At 43.4% G+C, this 23,443-nt stretch overlaps 1 protein-coding gene across 5 annotated transcripts in view; it reads left to right on the top strand.

Annotated features, from left to right (window-relative positions):
• Positions 1-23,443, top strand: part of VPS53 (VPS53 subunit of GARP complex) — a 200,504-nt gene that overhangs the window by 15,616 nt on the left and 161,445 nt on the right. For 4 of the 5 annotated variants that reach the window (XM_031003546.3, XM_004058206.5, XM_063700894.1 and 1 more), the window contains exons 3-4: positions 7,267-7,316; positions 9,171-9,237. The exons of the other annotated variant lie outside the window; for it this stretch is intronic. In XM_031003546.3, the coding sequence (XP_030859406.1) occupies positions 7,267-7,316; positions 9,171-9,237 (117 nt within the window). The remainder of the gene's footprint in view (positions 1-7,266; positions 7,317-9,170; positions 9,238-23,443) is intronic. 5 annotated transcript variants of the gene reach the window in all.

The following is a 23,443-nucleotide window of genomic DNA, read 5'->3' as shown; positions in this document are numbered from 1 at the left end:
TTCAGTCAAAAAAACACCCACTCTACCTAGCTTTATAAGAAATCTGGGGTAGAGAAGTGAGCAAGACAGATATAGTCTACCAACACAGACTTCATAGTCTATCTTGATAGTTAATCTCACAGTAACAGATTATAGGTAAATTATGATGTTACAATGACTTGCTTGTATAATTTTTTTTTTTTTTTTGAGACTGAGTGTCGCTCTGTTGCCAGGATGGAATGCAGTAGCACAATCCCAGCTCACTGCAACCTCCAACTCCTGGGTTCAAGCGATTCTCCTGCCTCAGCCTCCTGAGTAGCTGAGATTACAGACACGCGCCACCAAGCCTGGCTAATTTTTGTATTTTTAGTAGAGACGGGGTTTCACCATGTTGGCCAGGATGGTTTCAATCTCTTGACCTTGTGATCTGCCCACCTTGACCTCCCAAAGTGCTGGGATTACAGGCATGAGCCACCGCGCCTGGCCTGACTTGCTCGTATAATTTTTAAATATTATTTGTCACTTGCTCTTATATAACCTTTACTACAACTGTAATAGTAATCTTTATTAGATACTTCCTGTGTACCTGACACCACTCTAGGTACTAAACAGTGATAAACTCCACTTTGTTATCCTTCTTATTTTAGAGTGAGAATCACGAGGCACAGAAAGATAACACTCGGCTTAAATGTGATAGCATTGCCATGAAGGAAGCATGCCAAATACAGTGACAGCAGAACCCAGGGCCTCACTTGCTCAAGATGGATTGAAAAGGCTTACTCCCTTGAGGAAATGTTGTTTTAACTGAATACTACAGGCCAAGTTAATCATTTTTTTTTGAGATGGGGTCTCACTCTCTTGCCCAGGCTGGAGTGCAGTGGCACAATCATAGCTCACTGCAACCTCAAATTCCTGGACTCAAGCAATCCTCCCACTTCAGCCTCCTCGGTAGCTAGCACTACAGGTGTGTGCCACCACACCCAGCTGAGTATTATTATTATTTTGAGATGGAGTCTTGCTTTGTCACCAGGTTGGGGTGGGGTGGTGCCATCTCGGCTCACCGCAACCTCCCACTCCCTGGTTCAAGCGATTCCCCTGTCTTAGCCTCTCGAGTAGCTGAGATTATAGGCAGGCGCCACCACGCCCAGCTAATTTCTGTATTTTTAGTAGAGATGGGGTTTCACCATGTTGGCCAGGATAGGATGGTCTCAATCTCCTGACCTCATGATCCATCTGCCCCAGCCTCGCAAAGTGCTGGGATTACAGGCGTGAGCCACCGCGCCCAGCCCCAGCTGATTTTTAATTTTTTTTTTTTTTTACAGACTGGGCCTTGCTGTGTTGCTCAGGCTGGTCTGGAACTCCTGGCCTCAAGCCACCCTCCTGCCTCAGCCTCTCCGAGTGCTGGGATTACAGATTTGAGCCACTGTGCCTGGCCCTAAGTTAAGAATTTTGAACTGGTTTCTAGGTAGTCAGATTTGGCTGACTGGGTGGGTAATGGCAGCTTTCCACTTTACCCAATTACTGGGCGTAAGGAGAAAGAGCAGGTTTCAGTGGCAGGTAGGGCTGGAGTGGGGTGTAAGGTGAGCCCAAGTTTGAACATACTCAGGTCATCCAGGTGGAAATAAGTAGTTGGGTATTTGAGTGCAGAGCTCTTGATCCCCATCATTGTGAATATTTTGGCAGATCCTTCCAAACTTTTTTAAATGGATATACTGATTTTTAAAATAAAGTTTAAAAGATGATATACTGTGTGATTGTCTTCTTTGAGATTTCACAAAAAGCCTTTATAGCTCATCATTTTGTATGAAAGGGGAATTTTAGGAATTAGCTGGAGAGAGACATTTGGGAATAGCTAGGATAAAGATAGTAATTGCTGATTCACCAAAACAAAAAGAAGGGTTAGATTTGAAAATTTTGTAGGAAACCACCAGGTTCTCACCTCTTGTGGTGTGTGTGTATGTGCTGTATTTTTTTTTAAACTACTGAAAACTCAAGATCTTTGTTGTTCCGCAGATTCAGTTCTGTGTCTTGTCTAATTATGCCCCAGGTATATGATAATGTACAGTCGCGTTTCTTAGAGTAACTCAGAACATTTATGACACAGGGTTATCTTTACTTCTCTAGTCTCAGAGTTTCACTTAGCAGGTCATCTGAGTGAAATCTAAGCCAGATTCCTGTGGATCTTAATGAAAAGGTAGTAGAAAGTAGTGGCATAGCTTGAAATTTAACTATTGTCAGATATTGGGCAAAAACCATCTGTATACCTCATGGACCTCCAGTAAACACTTGTACATTATGAGTTTAGATTGCTTAAAGTAGATTTCAGTATTTCGAGAGTGAATTTAGTGTTACTGTGAGGAGGTGGGTGAGAATATGTTGCTGTTGAGTGGAAGTACTTGTGTGTCTGCAGTTGTCTGGAGCCTGTTGAGTGGCCTGGAATGGATGCCTCTTTCTATTTCACCCGGCCAGGCCTGAGAGGAGCTTGGGATTTTCCATGCAACAGAGTGCCTATGGGGTTTAAATAGTAGCCAGGTTTGGTCACAGTGGTCTAGAAAATCTTTTTAACCTCCTAATAGTAAACTGAAGATAATCATTTGAAAGTTTGATTAGAGGAAGCTAAATGAAATTTATGGAAAACTAATACAAAACTAACATAATTAGGAACTTTGAGAAAAGAGTTATATGGGGATGTTTCTAAAGAGTTTCTGGTGACCCCAAAAATGCTCTGGATCTGTATTGTTAAGAGAAAAAAAAAACCCAAGATCCGGCTTATGGCTGTATTCTCTAATCCCAGCACTTTGGGGGAGACCAAGGCGGGTGGATCGCTGAGGCAGGAGGATCGCTTGAGCCTGGGAGGTGGAAGTTGCAGTCAGCTGAGATCGTGCCACTGCACTCCAGCCTGGGTGACAGAATGAGATCCTGCCTTAAAAAAAAAAAAAAAAAGATGCCAAATTGCTTATCATCCCAGTTTATTTTTGTACAGCTATACAGTTTCATAGTAGAAGGCAATACGCAAAAATTCTGATTGTGGTCATACTCTCCTGGGTGTGCAGATGACTACCTATTTTCTGTAATTGTCAAGAATTACCATTAGAATCAGGAAATATTTGGCAATAACTAAAACATTTAAAAAGTAAACAAAACTGTACAACCACATTATAACTAAACGAGATGAGTGATACTCAAAGCAGGATAAACCCCTCTGCCCAGCCAATGTGGATTCCCACAGGGCTTTTCCCCAACTCCAGGAGAGGCCCTCAACCCTGGTGAGGATCACTGCCATAGCCAGACACTGAACTAACTGATGGGAGTGGGTGTATCATAGCTGTCCGGTGTCTTGGGGTGCAGGAAAATTAGGTCAAGAACCATTGCATTAGAGGTAGATGATAGAGTAAGAAAGAGGATCTCTGCAGCTTCAGGCAAAGCACCTGTCCTGCACAGCACGTTTCCCATCTGTTTTTTATTTGAGGTGGGTTCCCACTCTGTCACCTAGGTTGGAATGCAGTGGTGTGATCTCGGCTCACTGCAACCTCTGCCTCCCAGGCTCAAGCGATCCTCCCACCTCAGCCTCCTGAGTAGCTGGGACCACAGGCATGCACCAGCAAGCCCAGGTAATTTTTTGTATTTTTGGTAGAGACAGGGTTTTGCCATGTTGCCCAGACTGGTCTTGAACTGCTGAGCTTAGGCAACCTACGTACCTCAGCCTCCCGAAGTGTTGGGATTACAGGCATGAGCCACCATGCCCGGCCTCCGCCTCCATATTTCCCAGTCTTAACGTTGAAGAGGAGAAAAGTGTGCCTTGCATGGCAGAGGGGATTAAGGGAAATAATTTCTGTGAAGTGCCTACAATTGTTGCCTAGGAGATCCACATTAAATGCTAGCAGCCTTTCCCTTTCCCCTCCAGCAGAAAGCCTGGAAATGAAGGGAAAACAGTCACCCAAGGGCCACCTATCAAGTAGTGTAACTTTAGGATATTTCTTTCTCTTCTCTTTTATTTATTTATTTATTGAGACAGAGTCTCCTTCTGTTATCCAGGCTGGAGTGCAGTGGCGCGATCTCGGCTCACCGCAACCTCTGCCTCCTGGGTTCAAGCAGTTCTCCTGCCTCAGCCTCCCGAGTAGCTGGGATTACAGGCACCTGCCTCCACGCCCGGCTAATTTTTTTTTGTATTTTTAGTAGAGACGGGGTTTCACCATATTGGCCTGGCTGGTCTCAAACTCCTGACCTTGTGATCCGCTCACCTCGGCCTCAAAGTGCTGGGATTACAGGCATGAGCCACCGCGCCCAGCCTATTTTTATTTTATTTTTATTTATTTTTTCTTTTTGAGATTCTCACCCATCGCCCAGGCTACAGTTCAGTGGCTCCATCACAGCTCACTGTGCCGTGGAGCTCACAGACTCAATCAGTCTTCTCTCCTCAGCCTAATAAGTAGATTGTACTACAGGCGTGTGCTACCACACCCGGCTAATTTTTCTATTTTTTTGTAGAGACGGAGTTTCACCACGTTGTCCAGGTTGGTCTCTGACTCTTGGGCTCTAGCAGTCCACCCACCTCAGCCTCCCAAAGGACAGACATAAGCCTCCACACCCGGCCTCTGTTCTTTTTAAAAGCTACATTCATTATATTATAAAAATGATATTATAGGGCCGGGTGCACTGCCTCATGCCTGTAATCCCAGTGCTTTGGGAGGCCAAAGCGGGAGCATTGCTTGAAGCCAGGAATTCAAGATCAGCTTGGGCAGCATAGCAAGACCCTGTGTCTATAACAAAATAATAAAATTAGCCAGGCTCAGTGCATGTACCTTTTTGTTCCTAGCCACTCAGGAGGCTGGGGTGGGAGGATTGCTTGAGCCCAGGAGTTTGAGGTTACAGTGAGCTATGATTGCACCACTGCACTCCAGCCTTGGTGACAGAGTGAGCCGCCATCTTAAAGGTAGGCTATTTGATATTATAAAAATAGTTGCTATCATAAAATGATATTAGAAATATTTTCCTCTTGGCCAGGCGCGGTGGCTCATACCTGTAATCCTAGCACTTTGGGAGGCCAAGGCGGGCAGATCACGAGGTCAAGAGATCGAGACCATCCTGGCCAACGTGGTGAAACCCTGTCTCTACTAAAAATACAAAAATTAGCTGGGCGTGGTGGCATGTGCCTGTAATCCCAGCTACTCGGGAGGCTGAGGCAGGAGAATCGCTTGAACCAGGGAGTCGGAGGTTGCAGTGAGCCGAGATCGCGCCATTGCACTCCAGCCTGGTGACAGAGCTAGCCTCCATCACACACAAAAATATATGTATATATATAATTATATATAAATTAAAGTAATTTTTCTGAGATTCGTTTTTTTTTTTTGAGACAGGGCTGTTTAGCCCAGGCTGGAGTGCAGTGGTGCAAACATGGCTCACTGTAGCCTCGACCTTCTGGGCTTAAGTGATCCTCCCACCTCAGCCTCCTGAGTACCTGGGACTGCAAGCACATGCCAGCACGCCTGGCTAACTTTTTTTTTATTTTTTGGAGAGATGGGATCTCACTGTATTGTCTGGGCTGGTCTTGAATTCCTGGATTTAAGTGATCCTCCCACCTTAGCCTCCCAAAGTGCTGGGATTACAGGCATGAGCCATCACGTCCAGTCTGAGATTCATTTTTACCTCAAGCTGTTCTTGGATTTCTGAAAATTCTGAGTAACTGTTGGCTTGGTCAGAACAGTAAGGTGAGCTGTGACAACCCAGTCTGACATCTTAAACACTTACGGCCCGTTTCTCTTACCAGACCTGCTCCTGGAAGACACCTGGCCTCCTCCTCCCATCAGTGGTAGCCAGAAGCAATTTATAAGCATATTTCCTACAATATCCCTAATTCCTTCTGAGATAAAATATTTGTTAAGGGAGAGAGGAAGAGGATTTATTAAATTGTATTTTGAAAACCTGAATTAAAATAGTACTATAAAATTGTACCTCTTCTTGTCCATTAGGGGGCACCATTTCCTCACATTTTCTCATCTCTAAGGTCAGAAGTGATCCCTTTGTTTTAATTGTTGTTATAATAAGCTTTATTATAATCACAGTAGTAGTGCATAGTCAATAATTATAAAATACAGACAAAAAGAAGAAAATTTTTTTTTTTGAGACAGAGTTTTGCTCTTGTTGCCCAGGCTGGAGTGCAATGGCACATTCTCAGCTCACTGCAACCTCCGCCTCCCGGGTTCAAGCGATTCTCCTGCCTCAGCCTCTTGAGTAGTTGGGATAACAGGCGCCCACCACCACGCCTGGCTAATTTTTTTTTTTGTATTTTTAGTAGAGATGGGGTTTCGCCATGATGGTCTGGCTGGTCTCAAACTCCTGACCTCAGGTGATCCGCCTGCCTTGGCCTCTCAAAGTGCTGGGATTACAGGCGTGAGCCACTGCACCCGGCCCAAGAAGAAAAATTTGAAATCCCTTCTTTTCATATTGCAATACGTAGTTGATAGATTATAGCTACTAATGCTGCAACTACTAATACATTACAGTTACTCCTATCCTTCCAGACTTTTTTCTAATGGATCTATATAATAAAAAATAAATTTGTGTATTTATTGAAGTATAACATAATACAGAGGAGTACACACATCTTAAGGGTACAACTTGATGAAGTTTCACAAAATAAACATAGCCATGTAACTGCCACCCAGATCAAGAAATAAAACATTTAAAAAAATCTTCAGAAGGCCTTTCCTTGCCTGTTCACTGTCACTACCTTCCCCCAGAGATAACCACTGTCCTAGCTTCTAACAGGAGAATTATGTTAGTGAAATCATATCCTCTGTCCCCTTGTGTCTGGCTTTTTCTGTGCCCCATTCCGTTAGTGATGTTTATCCACGGTGTTGTGCATTCATTCATTTTCGTTGCTGTATTTCGTTACGTGAATTTGTCACAATCACGTATACCATGGGTCAGCAGACTTTCCTTTAAAGGTCCAGATAGTAAATACTTCAGGCTTTGTGGCTGTACAACGTCTTTCATGGCTGCCTAACTGCCATGTTAGCCTAAGAGCAGCCGCAGGCAATATGTAAGTGAATGGGCATGGCTGTGTTCCAGTGAAACTTTACTTACAAAAAATAGGGGCTGGGCTAGATGTGGCAGTAGCTTCCAACTACTGCTTTACTTTTTTTTTCTTTTTTAAAGCAAAACTCATATCATGTGATTAAATTTTTTGAGATTTCATAAGTAGCTATTATAGCACATCATTTTCCTGTGAAAGAGGAATTCCAGGAAGTGGACTAACAGCTGGGCGCTCTTCCTTCTTTATTGTAGTCTCTGGCGAACATAGACGAAGTCGTGAACAAAATTAGGCTGAAAATAAGGTGAGTAAAGCTGTGTGATTGTTCATAATTAATGAAAAGTATATTGTTAATTTAGTTAATCACATTCTGGATCACATTTTTCTGTGAGAGCACTGAAATCTCAAGTTTGCCATAGATGGTAATATAATTCCTTTTTAAATTTTTATTATTTATTTATTTATTTATTTTTGAGACGGATTTTTGCTCATTGCCTAGGCTGGAGTGCAATGGTGTGATCTTGGCTCACTGCAACCTCCACCTCCCGGGTTCACGTGATTCTCCTGCCTTAGCCTCCCCAGTAGCTGGGATTACAGGTGTGAGCTACCACGCCTGGCAAATTTTGTATTTTTAGTAGAGACGGGATTTCACCATGGTGGTCAGGCTGGTCTCGAACTCCTGACCTCAAGTGATCCACCTGCCTTCACCTCCCAAAGTGCTGGGATGACAGGCGTGAGCCACCGCACCCGGCTGTATAATTATTTTATCCACATGAACTTTGTGGCAAGGAACTCAATGCTTTGGCCAGTCTTCAATTCTTCATACAAAAGGAAGGAAGCTGTGATAGAGTCCACTCAAAACATCTTTTGTAATTATAGAAGGAGGCAAAAGCTTTTCTGATAGATTTTTTTTCTTTTTTTCTGTTTTTTTTTTCGAAACAAGGTCTTACTCTGTGTCCCAGGCTGGAGCGCAGTGGTGCAGTTACAGCTCACTGCAGCCTCGAACTCCTGGGCTCAAGTGATCCTCCCACCTCAGCCTCCCGAGTAGCTGGGACTACAGGTGCACCACAACACTTTGCTAATGTTTATATTTTTTGTAGAGATGGGGTTTCGCCTTGTTGGCTAGGCTGGTCTCGAACTCCTGAGCTCAAGCAATCTGCCTGCCTCAGTCTCCCACATCTACTAGATTTTTTTTTTTTTTTTTTTTTTTTTGAGATGGAGTCTGGCTCTGTCACCCAGGCTAGAGTGCAGTGGTGTGATCTCGGCTTACTGTAATCTCCGCCTCCCAGGTTCAAGCAATTCTTGAGCCTCAGCCACCCAAGTAGCTGGAATTATAGGCATGCACCACCATGCCCAGCTAATTTTTGTGTTTTTAGTAGAGACAGGGTTTCACTGTGTCGGCCAGGCTGGTCTTGAACTCCTGGCCTCAAGTGATCTGCCTGCCTTGGCCTCCCAAAGTGCTAGGATTATAAGTGTGAGCCATTCTGTCTGTCCTTCGACTAGCTTTTTAATGGCTTTATTTCCCTGTTTTTGTGGATTTACCTGTTTTTGTATTGCCAAGGCTTAGACATGAAGATGGGCTTATATGTGTATCCCTTGGTCACATAACAGCTAACCATGTCAGATCTGCTGGTGTGTTGGGTGGTGGCCCATGATTAAACATTGTGAACTGTGGGGGCAGAGGAGCTGGAAGCCGTACATCTGCCTCAGGCATGGATTGCATGATCAGGGCCCGGAGTGGGAAGCACTGATTCCGTCTGGCTCTTTCCGCCTCATAAGGGGACCGAGAAAGGGATTGTGTGTGAGGTAATCTGAGTTATCTGGCATGTTCACGTAAAGGCTCCGGAACTTTGTCATTCCTGATTTACTCCATGAAAAATCCTGCAGATTTTATTAGTCCTTTCAGATAGCTCTGACTATTAAGTGAAAATAGTCATTTTTAACAACAAGGCGATGCATCAGCCTGCACTGGGCTTGACTTCCCGCACGGCTGTCGCTGCCCTCCTCCTGCCTGATGCCACTCACACGTGTTTGGTTTTCTGGACAATTACGTGCAGTCTGCAGAAGTTGATGGATAAATTACTTTTTAATTTTTTTCTTTTGGTCAACCTAGAATAAAGATTATTTGAATGACTGTATCCTTGAACTGTTTTGCTAGGAGACTGGATGACAATATTCGAACTGTTGTAAGAGGTCAGACGAACGTGGGGCAGGATGGACGGCAAGTAAGTAACTCATTCCTCCATATTACCTATGCTCCCCTAGTTTCTCCCGGCAACCAGATGACCAAAACATTGATGTGCCCTCTTGCAGAGCACTTTCCGATTGATCCGTTTCATACATGGCAGGACAGGACAGGACAGGCGCCCACAACAGCCACGTACTGTCCCTCAGTGTCCCTTGGACCAGGACCGTGTACTGTGGCACCGCTCACCCGAGGCCACATGAGAACACTGGGGCTTCCTTGTCTTTCTCCTTCGTGTCGGGCATCTCCTGTGCCCTCTTTTATTTTGTGGGCTGTGGCTAAATGAGGTTGCTGCATTCGTCAGCTGAGTTGTTGGGGTTTTGATATTAGTTTTGTGGCTGTAAAAGATAGTAACCTGACGTAGTTACCATTTCCTTGTACCTCACTTTGCCAGCAGGCAGGTGACTCAAGATTCATTAAAAAATTTTACAAGTTGGCTGGGCACAGTGGGCACAGCGGCTCACGCCTGTAATCCCAGCTACTCAGGAGGCTGAGGCATGAGAGTCACTTGAACCCAGGAGCCAGAGGTTGCAGTGAGGCAAGGTCACACCACTGCACTCCAGCCTGGACGACAGGGGTGAGACTGTCTCAAAAAAAAAAAAAAAAAAAAGTTTTATAAGTCTTATTGGATCTAGTTAAGGAGGCCATTGGAGGGAATGAAGTAAGTCTTACTGGATCTAGTTAAGGAGGCTGTTGGAGGCAATGAAGGGGAGAGTGTGTAGGGAGGAGATACTCTTTAATAATTGAGGGGCCAGATGTTATCTGTGAACCATTTCCCTTTTTATTTGATTCTGTTCTTCTGTTGAGGCATTGTATTTCAGAATGGCTGTTGTAATAGAAATGCTGAGCTTGCCTTTCTAACCGTCCTCTCTTGCCATGTCCTGTCCTCTCTTATCAGCACTAACTCAGGTCAGGACTGCTGCTTTGCAGTTGCTTCAATGCTATGATTTCTCCTCTTTGACATTTTTTAGGACAGCTAATTTCTAAAAATGTTCATCCTGCTGCCCAGATTTGGAGTGGGAGGAGCGTATAATCCTACGTTGAAATTTCCAGATCTCTGATATTTCTGTTTCCTCTGCCAGTCGCTTACAGATATTAGGAGTCTCTTTCTTTTACATCTGTAGTTTTCCCATCTGTCTATTTTTACTACTTTATATCACTTTCTTTTTCCATTTTTCCACTTTATAGTCACTTTCCATTTGATAGCCAGTTTCGTTTGGCCTGTTTGTGAGTAGTTGGCCTTCTTGTCATCATCAGAATTTGTGTGTAGACACATTAGGTTCCTAAAACTGTTGCTGTTTTCTGGACTCCTGTATGGTTTTTAGCCCTCGTTACCTCGTTTTGTCTGTTGAGGTATATTTCATGAAGCATGGCTTCTTTGGCAGATGAGGCCCATGTAAATGGGACCTTCAGAGGGGTCCTACAGAGGGACAGGGCAGCCTCAAGCACTCCAGCTGCATTCTGCTGCTTAGATGTCCTAATCTGTGTTTGATCGTATTGTCTACCTCTTCAGACACCGTATCAGCTCTGGCCACTAAATGAAATCCAAGGCCAGGCATGGTGGCCCACACCTGCAATCCCAACACTTTGGGAGGCCGAGGCGGGGAGATCACTTGAGCCTAGGAGTTCAAGGCCAGCCTGGGCAAAATGACAAAATCCTGCATCTTCAAAAAGTACAAAATTAGCTGGGCATGGTGGTGGCCTGTGCCTGTAGTCCCAGCTACTGAGGAGGCCGAGACAGGAAGATCAGCTGAGCCAGGAAGTTTGAGGCTGCAGTAAGCCATCATCGTGCCACTGCACTCCAGCCTGGGAAACAGAGTGAGACCCTGTTTCAAAAAAAAAAAAAAAAAGAAATCCAAATTCCTTTGCTTGGCATTCAAAATTCTGGTCTCCATTTCCAGTTTTGCCTCCTCTTGTGTTCTGTCTACACTGAAGACTTTGTGCTCTACGAGCATGCCTGTGCTTTCTGGACCTGTGCTTACAGACTCTTTTGTGCTTGAAATGCTTTTCCTCCTATTTCTTTAAGCCGCCGCATTTCCCCATCTTACCCATCCAAGGACCAGCTCAGATACTAGTTTCTTGATGATGTTTTCCATTGACCTTATCTGAATACACCAAGGAATCAGAATTTTGAACTGGAAGGGATTTGAAACTCATCTGGGCCCCTCCCCTCATTTTACAGAGGAGAAAATGGATTCCAGTGTCCCTCGATGTCCTTTCTCCATAAATCCCACAGCCCTATTCTTGTACTTTTCATTTGGCTTTTGGGGTCTCCCTTGACTTACTAGAGAACAAGTCTCATCCCTTTGATGTTTGTAAGCTCCTGGAAGGTAAGAACTGTATCTTTGTCATCTTTCTATTTCACTACACATAGGCCACATGCAGTAACATTTTATTCAACTGAGCCGGGCACAATGGCTCATGCCTGTAATCTCAACACTTTGGGATGCCTAGGTGGGAGGATGACTTGAGGCCAGGAGTTTGAGACCAGCCTCGGCAACATAGCAATACACATCTCTACAGAAAGGTAAAATAATTAGCTGGGTGTGGTGGTACAAGCTTCAGTGAGCCGTAATGGTGCCGCTGCGCTCCAGCCCAGATGACAGAGTGAGACCCTGTCCCCAAAAGCAACAGCAAAACCCCCACAACATTTTATGCAACTGTATTGAATATTTTTTCTAAGATTGTTTATTAAGTCTAAGATTGTTTATTAATTATAAATAAACAAAAACGTTTCATCATAAAAACATCATTTTGATCAGCAAGTGGGTGTTCCTTAAAAGTGATTTAGAACTTGCTTTGTGCATTAAGAGTCCCGACTTGCTGCTACTGGGAATAGTAACACTGCTTGTTCAGTGTGATTCAGCCGACATTTGGAATGGCTCACTAGAAGTCTTACAGTGCAGGAGTCATAGATGTTTAAAATTTCAAGAATGTGAAAATAGTGAATGATTCATCAGCATTTTTTGTTGGGTCATGCTGTGTATAATAGATGTATATCTTTCAGTTACTTACATTTCAACCTGTGGTTCTGGACTCTTGCAAACTAGCGGTATTGCAGAGTCAGACCCAGAATTAGACAGTCTGCAGGAATGTCGGCGTTCTCCCCCATCCCGTATTAATAGGTTACAGGTTGCCGCAGCAGAGCAGGTCGTATTTCAGAGAGCAAGACCACATTTTCAAGAATGTTTAGATAGCATTTCAATCTGTGATGGAATTTTGTATTCGTCTCCTTAGAATCCAGACAGAAAGGAAGCCCAGAAGAAATAATTGCTTTTCCTGTCATGTCCCCATCTGTCTTTTCCAGCACTTTGTAATGCAAACTGAAGTAGAAGCTTTTTTTTTTTTTCCAAGGAGCTCTTGGGTCCTGTCCTTGTCAACTCCTAGGGGTGAAAGCCTTGCTCTCCAGCCCTGGCTGGCTGGTTTGCTAAAAGGAGTCTATTTGACTGGCACAGACTTGGTGGAATTACGGATGTTCCAAAATACTGAGTTTTGTAGGTCAAGAGGCCCCACGTTTCCCTCTTCCCTGGAAGAGAAGAGAAGTTTGCTTTCAGCACTCGCTTCCTAAGCTTCTGAAGAACACTCAGAAGGGAGTGGCAATATGGACAAAAGGAGGTTTTCCTTTTATAAATTTAATCTTGATTGTGTTTAACCAGAACCGATGTGCCGCTTTTAAATTTGTATTTATTATTATTATTTTAGGGACAGGGTCCTGCCCTGTTGCTCAGGCTGGAGTGCAATCATTGTTCACGGTAACCTTGAACTCCTGGGGCCAAGTGATCCTCCCACCTTAGCCTCTGAAGTAGCTAGGACTACAGGCATGTGCCACCACACACAGCTATTTTTAATTTTTAATTTTTAATTTTTGGTAGAGATGGGTTCTTCCTGTCTTGCCCAGGCTGGTCTTGAACTCCTGGCCTGAAGTGATCCTCCTGCCTTGGGCTCCCAAAATGCTGAGATTATAGGCATGAGACACTTATTATTACAAGTCGTCCCCACTTATCTGTGGGGGATACATTCCAAGACCCCCAGTGGATGCCTGAAACCCAGAGAGTAGCAAACCCTATATATGCCATATTTTTTCCTATGTATACATACCTGTGATAAACTTTAGCATGCAAATTAGGCACAGTAAGAGATTCACCACAATAACTAAAAATAAAATAGCACAATTATGACAGTATGCCAGCATCACTCCTCTTGTGATTTGGAGCTGTATGTAATAGCTGAGATGGCTGCTAGGCTATACCCAGCCTAGATGTGCTCCTTGCTTCTTTTTTTTTTTTGTCTTGTTTTTGAGACAGAGTCTCGCTGTCACCCAGGCTGCAGTGCAGTGGTGTGATCTCGGCTTACTGCAACTTCTGCCTCCTGGGTTCAAGCGATTCTCCTGCCTCGGCCTCCTGAGTAGCTGGGATTACAGGCATGCACCACCATGCCTGGCTAATTTTTGTATTTTTAGTAGAGACGGGATTTCACCATGTTGGTCAGGCTGGTCTCAAACTCCTGACCTCATGGTCCGCCCGCCTTGGCCTCCCAAAGTGCTGGGACAGGCGTGAGCCACCGCACCCGGCTGGGTGTGTGCTTCTAAATCTGTAAATAAGGGGAAAGTGTTTACTTCACATTCGTGGGGAAAGTGTTGACTTCACATTAGTGGTGTCTTAAATGACTTTTAGCAGAAAAGTTCCTTTTGAAAAGCAATGTTTTTGACTCAAAAATTATTTGGGGGTAAGGAATGATTTAAATATTGAAGGCATAATTAGGTCATTTCTTTTGCTTCTTGAAGTTTCTGAAATACCAGCCACTTGGTTAACATTTTGCTAAATGTTTGCAGAGTCTGTTTTTTGACCACCTTCTATGTGGGCCAGCTTGAACTGGTCTAGTCTGTGACCTCTTCTAACCAGACGATGATGCTCTTACAAAGTTTATATGGCACGGAATCCTCCCCGTTTTTATCTGTTGAAATCATCAGTCAAAAGCTTCAATTAAATGCCCACATGTTTGAAACTTTGTGGATGAGTCAATTCAACAAGTACATGATGTGGTATGCTATGAAATTTTTGCAGCTTCCCAAGAATTAAAATGGATGGCTTGAACGTAGGTGAAAGAGAGGTGAATAGAGGGGCGGGTTAGAGGAATAAAAAGCCGGCAGTGGGAAGTTTCAAGAGTGGCCAACGTTGACCAGTCGTCAGTAAGCTCTCAGACTCACAGGAGAGGATCAGCCACCGAGTTTCTGTCTCTTCGGTGGAGCCTGGCTGCAATGTAGCTATTTCTTTGATCAGAACAAGAGTAAGGTTTGGGAGGAGAAGAGAATTATTACAAGTCGTCCCCACTTTTCTGTGGGGGATACATTCCAAGACCCCCAGTGGATGCCTGAAACCCAGAGAGTAGCAAACCCTATACATGCCGTGTTTTTTCCTATGTATACATACCTGTGATAAACTTTAGCATGCAAATTAGGCACAGTAAGAGATTCACCACAATAACTAAAAATAAAATAGCACAATTATGACAGTATGCCAGCATCACTTCTCTTGTGATTTGGAGCTGTATGTAATAGCCGAGATTGCTGCTAAGTGACTAATAGGTGCTGTATTCAGCGTGGATATACTGGGTGAAGGAATGATTCGTGACCTGGTCAGGACAGAATTGGGTGGTGCAAGATTTTATCACACTACTCAGAATGGCGCATAATTTAAAATTTACTAATTGTCTGTTTCTGGAATTTTCCATGTAATATTTTTGGACCACAGTCAACTACAGGTGGCTAAAACCTCAGAAAGTGAACAGCTGATAAGGAGGGGGTGCTGTATTGCTCACTCCTTCGCTTTGGAAGAAGGATTAGGTAATTATAGTACAATCTTCCACCCAGTTCAGGAGTCCTTTGTATTACATCTCTGACGTTTCATTATCTTGCAGAAGCTTGGCTACTTTCAGTGATGGGGAGCTTGCTACTTTGTTGGTCCACAGGACAGACTAGTTCAGTTTTATAGCTTTAGTTGTGAGAAACTCCTTTCTTAGACGGGACTGAAACAGTGAAATAGACTTCATTGTAACTTCTTGTTGATCTTAGTTCTGCCAGCTGGACGGGTGTAAGCCTAATCCCTTTTCCTTACTACAGCTTCTGAAATTGAAAATGGATATTATGTTCCTAAGTGTTCCCTTTTCTAGGCTAACCATTCTTAGTTTCTTCATCTTTATAATGTAATTTCCAGACCCTTTATCATCCTTGCTCTTGATAGCTGTTTGTCAGCATCCTTCTTAAAATGTGGTTCCCAGGAGTGGACATGCTGTGTCAACATACACTGAGACAGTTGACCTCCTTGTTCTGGGCCGAGCTCATTAACTTAGGGACTGGGGGTCCAGAGTGTCTGTCAAGTCCCTGAAATTAACTGTAAATTTTTGTATGTCTAGACATATTTATGGGAGGTAAACTTATTGATTTTTCTAGATTTTCTAAGGAGTCTGTGACTCTTCAAAACTTAAGGGCCACCGATTTTAGACACTGTTCTTCCATTACCTTGGATTTGCTGAGATTTTTTATTTTAGACACTATTCTTCCATTACCTTGGATTTGCTGAGATTTTTGGCAGTCGTATTACATGGTTGGCTTCTATTGAGTTGGCAGTCACCTGAAACCCCCAGGTCAAGAGTCGCAAACAGATGTCCACAGAGCTGGGAAAGTAACCTAAGCGGCGTAAGCAGGCTGGTGTGTGTCCACATGCATCCACCAGGTCCTAAGGGGATAGTCACAGGTGAGTTCTAACCAGCTGTTGTCACGTCTGAACGCAGACCTGGAATTGCCAGATCTATCAGTTTTTCAAGAGCAGCCGGAAATCCGGATTTTCATGTGACTGTCACAATTTTTAACTGTTGGCTTAGTGTTTTTCACAAACACTGCAAAGGCCAAACAAAACACATCTGTGGGCCAGTACTGTCCCAGGTCTTTCTTCATGTGACTTTCATTTAAACTTTCTCCACCTCTGTTTGTGCAAGAGAGTCTTTGAAATTGTCAGACTGTGTGTCTCAGCTTTCGTTTCATCCCACTAGTTCTGCTCGATTGTTTATCCCATCAAGACCTTTGGGAGCCTCGATGACCTCCCCACTTTATCATTAGCGGATTTGCCAGACATGCCTTCTGTGTCTTCATTCAAGTTGTAGATGAAAAGGCAGAATGGGGTGGATTCAGAGCCATGTGATGCGCCGTCAGAGGCTTCCTGTTCTTCCTCCTCACTTCAGCGCAAAGTGCCACACCCAAAAAACAGGATTTCTACCTGTCTGTGCGTGTTGTCCGGGGCTGTGTTTCTTCATCTTCCCATGTCTTGATTTTCACCAAAAAAGGAGGCTGTTAATACTTGCCTTCTTCACTTTTACATAGAGATATCATAAAGATTTATGAACTAAAGCAGCAAAGTACATTGCCTTCCAAGGAGAAAGTGTTCCTTGCTTTTCTTCCTCAAAATTAGCATATTATGCAATTCAAGCATTAGAACGAAAATAGGCTGGGCTTGGTAGCTTACGCCTGTAATCCCAACACTTTGGGAGGCGGAGGTGGGTGGATCGCCTGAGATCAGGAGTTTGAGACCAGCCTGGCCAACATGGGGAAACCTGGGCTTTACTAAAAATACAAAAATTAGCCAGATGTAGTGGTGCGTGCCTGTAGTCCCAGCTACTCACGAGGCTGAGGCTGGAGAATCACTTGAACCTAGGAAGTGGAGGTTGCAGTGAGCTGAGATTGTGCCACTGCACTCCAGCCTTGGTGACAGAGTGAGACTCCATCTCAAAAAAAAAAAAAAAAAAAAAAAAAATTAGTCCAGCATGGTGGCACAAACCTATAGTCTTGGCTACTCAGGAGTTTGAGGTAGGAGGATTGCGTGAGCCCAGGGGTTTGAGGTTACAGCAGTCTATGATGGCACCTCTACACTGCAGCCTGGGGACCTTGTCTCAAGTGAAAAGAACAAAAATAACTGCTCTCCAAGACTGACTTCCCAGCATGGCATTGATCTTCATTATGTGGGATTTTGAATTTGTCATTGTCAGCTCACTAGAAGGAGACTTTATATTCTTATCCTCCATTACTTTAAATTGATCCTTTCTCTCATCCTCTCTTGGGAGGAAAATGAAGCCCATTGATTGATAAAAATTGAAGAAAGTAATTGGTATTAGTATTAAAGGGACCACAAATAGTTTGGAAAAAAATGGCAATTGCTACTTGCTTCTTCCTACTAAAACATACCACAGCTAAAGCGACTGAGCTTTTAGAGTATGGCCTTGAAGTTTCCCATTAGTGGCCAAGATTGGCTGGGCATTTTTTGTTTCTTTTCTGTTATTTTTTGTGTTGTACTTTTCAGCATGTCTGCAAATAACACTAAACTTCAGGAATTGCTGAGGTTTGGACATGACCTGGGAGTGCCCTCAACACCGTGATCTGTGGGGCAGCCCTGGAGTCGGGTTGTTAGATCAGCCTTTTGTAGGGGCAGAGTTTTGATTCAGGCTCACAGTCATTTCCCAACCAGGATTTCTTACGTCTAGTGCAGAGGTCAAGGTTGGCTTGCCTTTGTCAAGTTGAATCTGGTGACTGTTCGTTTTGCCTGCTTCTAGAGTGCTACTGGTTGTAGTTGAGGCGGGGACTCATAAAATGTCCATTAACTGTTTAACAATGTAATGCAACTGGGTTTGGCCTCACTACCATTTTTCATCCTGTTTATTGCACACGAGCCTTGTGTATTAGTCCGTTCTCACACTGCTATGAAGAAATACCTTAGACGGGGTAATTTATAAAGGAAAGAGGTTTAATTGACTCACATTTCTGCAGGGCTGGGGATGCCTCAGGAAACTTACAATCATGGTGGAAAGGGAAGCAAACCCATCCTTCTTCACAAGGTGGCAGGAGAGAGGAAGAATGAGAGCTGAGCGAAGGGGGAAGCCTCTTACAAAACCATCAGATCTTGTGAGAACTTACTATCACGTGAATAGAATGGGAGAAACCACCCCATGGTTCAGTGACTTCCCACCAGGTCACTCCTATGACATGTAGGGATTTGGGGAACTACAGTTCAAGATGAGATTTGGGTGGGGACACAGCCAAATCGTATCACCTTGATAGTGCTTTTTTGGCAGGGAGACATGTCTGTGGCATATTTGGAACACTTTGCCACGTATCCTCTAAAATCCCTCATTTTTAGAAATCTATAAGGAATCCAAATAGCTATCTTTTCTCTCCTCTATGTACAGTGAAGGACTGGGCATTTTATTTGAATTCTCTGAGGATTGGTGTAATTAGATATCTTCAGTGATGTAACATTGGATGGCATCCTGGTAAAGTGAAAAAAACTTGAGCTTTGAATTTAAATTTTGTCTCTGCTGTTATCTGTGTGACCTTGGACAAGATACTTAACTTTTCATCTGTGACATGGAGATAATAATACCTACCTCAGGGTTAGGGGGGATTAGAATTAATATACTTTATTTTATTTATCCACTTATTTATTTGTTTTTGAGACAGGGTCTTACTTTGTTGCCCAGGCTAGAGTGGAGTGGTGCAATCACAGCTCGCTGTACCCTCAACCTCGTGGGCTCAAGTGATCCTCTCACTTCAGCCTCCTGAGTAGCTGGGACCACAGGCACGTGCCACCATGCTCATCTTTTTTTTTTTTTTTTTTTATTTGAGACTGAGTCTTGCTCTCTCTCCAGGCTGGAGTGCATTGGTGCGATCTTGGCTCACTGCAGCTTCTGCCTCCTGGGTTCAAGCAATTCCCCTGCCTCAGCCTCCTGAGTAGCTGGGACTACAGGCATGTGCCACTACGCCGGGCTAATTTTTTGTATTTTAGTAGAGATGGGGTTTCCCCATGTTGGCCAGGATGGTCTCGATCTTCTGACCTCATGATCTGCCCGCCTCAGCCTCCCAAAGTGCTGGGATTACAGGTATGAGCCACCGCACCTGGCTTTTTTTTTTTTTTGAGATGGAGTCTTGCTGTGTCATCCAGGCTGGAGTGCCATGTTACGATCTCTGCTCACCTCCGTCTCCTGGGTTCAAGTGATTCTCCCTGCCTCAGCCTCCCGAGTAGCTGAGATTACAGGCGACCACTACCATGCCCGGCTAGTTTTTATATTTTTAGTAGAGACAGGGTTTCACCATGTTGGCCAGGCTGGTCTTGAACTTCTGATCTCAGGTGATCTGCCCACCTTGGCCTCTCAAAGTGCTGGGATTACAGGCGTGAGCCACTGCGCCCAGCTAATCTAATTTTTAAGTATTGTGTAGAGGAGGTCTCGCTATGTTGCCCAGACTAGTCTCAAACTCCTGGCCTCAAGCAATCCTTCTGCCTCAGCCTCCCAAAGTGCTGGGATTACAGGCGTGAGCCACCACACCTGGCCTAGAATAAACGTATTTTAAAACACCTTGCACAATGTTGGGCTCACTCATGTTTAGTAAATGGACAATGTTGGGCTCACTCATGTGTTTAGTAAATGGCAGGAACACCAGTGCTGCTGATACATAGTCCACTGGAATTTCAGTGTTCCTAGTTCTGTGCATCCAGGTATTTGTCGAGTTCCTGTGGCTTTTCCGTCAGCTCCATCAGCTCCTCTCCATCCCCACTGCTGTGCTTTAAAGCAACTCCAGGTTTACTTGTTCTGAATTATCCCAGGCCCCTTACTGCCTTCAGCGTGCTGTTCTCTGTGAACAAAAATGGCGGCACAGCTTACCTACGGTCCAGAATATCTGCTGTGGCAACAGTGGTGGTCAAAGGTTCATTTCTCTTGTCCTGTCCTCAAGACCTCCATTAGATGTTTGCCTGGCGTGACATGCAATATCACCCTATAGTTAAAATAAACATTCCACTTGACAACAGAATTTATTATTTGTATTGTTTTTGAAATTTGAGACTGCAGATAGATCTTTTTTCATTTCCAGTTTTTATAACTTCCAAATTCTTCTTTTTTTTCTTCTTAGAGACAGGGTCTCACTCTGTCATTCAGGCTGGAGTGTAATGGCAAGATCGTAGCTCACTCTAGCCTTGAACTCCTGGGCTCACGTGATCCTTCCACCTCAGCCTTCCAAGTAGCTAGGACTACAGGTGCACACCACTATGCCTGGCTGTTTTAAAACACTTTTTGTAGAGATGGAATCTCACTATGTTGCCCAGGCTGGTTTAGAACTCCTGGCCTCAGGTGATCCTCCCACCTATGCTTCCCAGAGTGCTGGAATTACAGGCATGAGTCACTGCAACCAGCCAATTCTCTTCTCTTCTCTCTCTCTTTTTTTTTTTTAGAGACAGGGTCTCGCTCCAGGGTCATCCAGGCTGGAGTGTGGCGTACATAGCTCACTGTCTCAAACTCCTGGCCTCAAACGATCCTCCCACCTCATACTTCCAAGTAGCTAGGACTACAAGTGCATGTCACCATGTCTGGCTAATTTTTTAATTTAAAAAGTTTTTTTTTGTAGTGATGGGGTGTTCCTTTATTGCTCTGGCTGGTCTTGGACTCCTTGCCTCAAGCGATCCTCCTGCCTCAGCCTCCTGAGTGGCTGGAATTACAGGTGCAAGCCGCCACACCTGTTTCCAAATTTTTCTCAATCATACACATGTGTCTTAACTTGCAATGAAGAGTAAGTTCTTATTCTGATAAACCCATCATAAGTCGAAAATATCCTAAGTTGAAAATTTATTAATACATGTAATTTACTGAACATCATAGCTTAGCCTACCGTGCCTTAAATTTATTTGCTCAGAACACTTACATTAGGCTACAGTCAGGCAAATCGTCTAACACCGAGCCTATTTTATACTAAAGTGTTGAATAGCTCATGTGATCTGTTGAATACTGTACAGAAAGTGAAAAACAGAATGGTTGTATGGATACCCAAAGTATGGTTTCTACAGAATGTTTCTCACCTTTGCACCATCGTATAGTAAGAAAATTCTGTGTTGAACCATCCCAAGTTGAGGGCCGTCGGTATATTATTTTAGAAGAAAAGTATTTTTGGATGCCGTATTGTAATGAACAGAAGGAATTGATACCTGGGTCACTGCAGGGAGCCTTTGCTGCCTGTTCAACACCGGTTTCCAGACCCAGGCTCTTGGAACTGCAGTCTTCCCTTCCTGGCTCTCAGACTCAAAGCTGCCCGCTTTCTCCACTCCAGCTGTTTGTGTTGAGTACATCTGTCTTTTTGTTTTCTCTGTCTCTCATCGCATCTCTAAAGCAAGGCAGTTTTTACGCCAAGATCATCAGGACTTTTACAGGTATTGGGATCTGTTTTCCTTTATTAGTCTTTTTTTTTCCTTTTTTTTGAAACAGAATCTAGCTCTTGTTGCCCAGGCTGGGGTGCAATGGCGCGATTTCGGCCCACGGCAACCTCTGCCTCCTGGGTTCAAGCGATTCTCCTGCCTCAACCTCTCGAGTCGCTGGGATTACAGGCGTGAGCCACCATGCCCAGCTAATTTTTTGTATTCTTTAGTAGGGACGGGGTTTAATTATGTTGGCCAGGCTGGTCTCGAACTCCTGACCTCGGTGATTCACTCGCCTCGGCCTCCCAAAATGCTGGGATTACAGGTGTGAGCCACCGTGCCCGGCCAACTTGTTGATTTAAGAAAAGAAAAAAAAGAAATCTCTGGCACTTTGATTGGGATTGCGTTGAGTCTGTAGATCAATTGAAGGAGAATTGACATCTTTACAATATTAAATCTTCCGATCTATGAACGTGGACTATTTCTTCATATATTTAGGTCTTTAGTTTCTCTCAACAGTGTGTTTTAGTTTTTAGTATATAGATCTTGCTCATAGTTTGCTAGATTTATACTAAATATTTTGTGGTTTTTGGTATGATTATAAATGGTATCTCTTAAAATTTAAATTTCCAGTTGTCTCTTGCTAGTTGTGGAAATGTAATTGATTTTTATTTATTGACCTTATATTGTGCAGCTTTGCTGAACTCACTTATTAGTTTCAGGAATTTTTTTTTGTAGGCTTTTGGGATTTTTAAAAAGTAGATAATCATCTCATCTATGAATAAAATATTTTTTGCCTTATTACTCTGGCTAAGACCTACAGTGTGATACGCAATAAAACTGGTGAAAGTGAGTAGTTTGCTTTGTTCCCATGATATAGTTGGATTTAAATCTAGCATCTTGCTTGTTTTCTGTTTGGTCTTGTACCTCCTTGTCCTTGGTCCACAATATGCATCTTTATCACAGTCATATTGTCACTGATAATCACAGTGATGACATTGTATCACTTCACATGTGATGTGAGAGTCTTTTCATAGTAGGCTTCTGACCTCTTCCTCACATCCTCTCTGCATTCCACTCTGCCCCACATCTTGTTTTTACATATTATGAACACCATCACTGTTGCTATTTTTGCTAGAGTAATTAAAAATAAATTTTAAAAATATTTTTATTGTTTGTCAGTTTTCAAGTTTCTACATTTATTTTATATTTTTAGAGATGGGGTCTTGCTACGTTGCCTGAGCTGGCCTCAAACTCCTTGGCTCAAGTGATCTTCCTGCCTCAGCCTCCTGAGTAGCCGGAGGCTATTGGCGTGTGCCACCACACCCAGCTATTTTATTTTATGTTTGAAGAAGTAAATTGTATTGTGTATATTTAAGGTGTATAACATATTATGGGATACATATAGACAGTAAAATAGCCTGCAGAGAAGCAAATGAAGGTATTTGTCACCTCACATAGATCTCATTTTTATCTCCTTAGATCTGAGTTTTTTCTGTACCATATTTGTTCTGCCTCATGAACTTCCTTTAGTGTTTCTTATAACACGGTCTGCTGGCAAGAAATGCTCTCAGCTTTTCTTTGCTTGAAAAGTTTTAATTTTGCTTTTATTTTTTAAAAATATTTTTGCTTGGTTTAGGACTCTAGGTTGGCAGTTTTGTTGTTTTATTTTTTTTTTTTAGTACTTTAAAAATGTCAGTCATTGTCTTCTAGCTTGCATTGTTTCTGAGAAGTCAACCCTTATTCCTCTTGGGATCTCAGCACTTCTTGGATCAGTGGTTTAATGCCTTTCACTTAAAAAAAAAATTCTCAGCCATTATCTCTTCAAATGTTTCTGTTGTGTTCTCTCTTCCTCCTAGAATTCTACTTACATGTCTTTTAGAACATTTAATACTGTCCTGCAGGTGTTGGATTTTCTTTTCTTTTTTCCTCTTTATGTTTCAGTTTGGGTACTTTCTATTGACC

The sequence above is a fragment of the Gorilla gorilla genome, chromosome 19, assembly GCF_029281585.2.
Source record: "Gorilla gorilla gorilla isolate KB3781 chromosome 19, NHGRI_mGorGor1-v2.1_pri, whole genome shotgun sequence".
Classification (NCBI taxonomy): Eukaryota; Metazoa; Chordata; class Mammalia; order Primates; family Hominidae; genus Gorilla; species Gorilla gorilla.
Note: the sequence above shows the minus strand (reverse complement) of the source record. Positions and strands in the feature narration are given on the sequence as shown.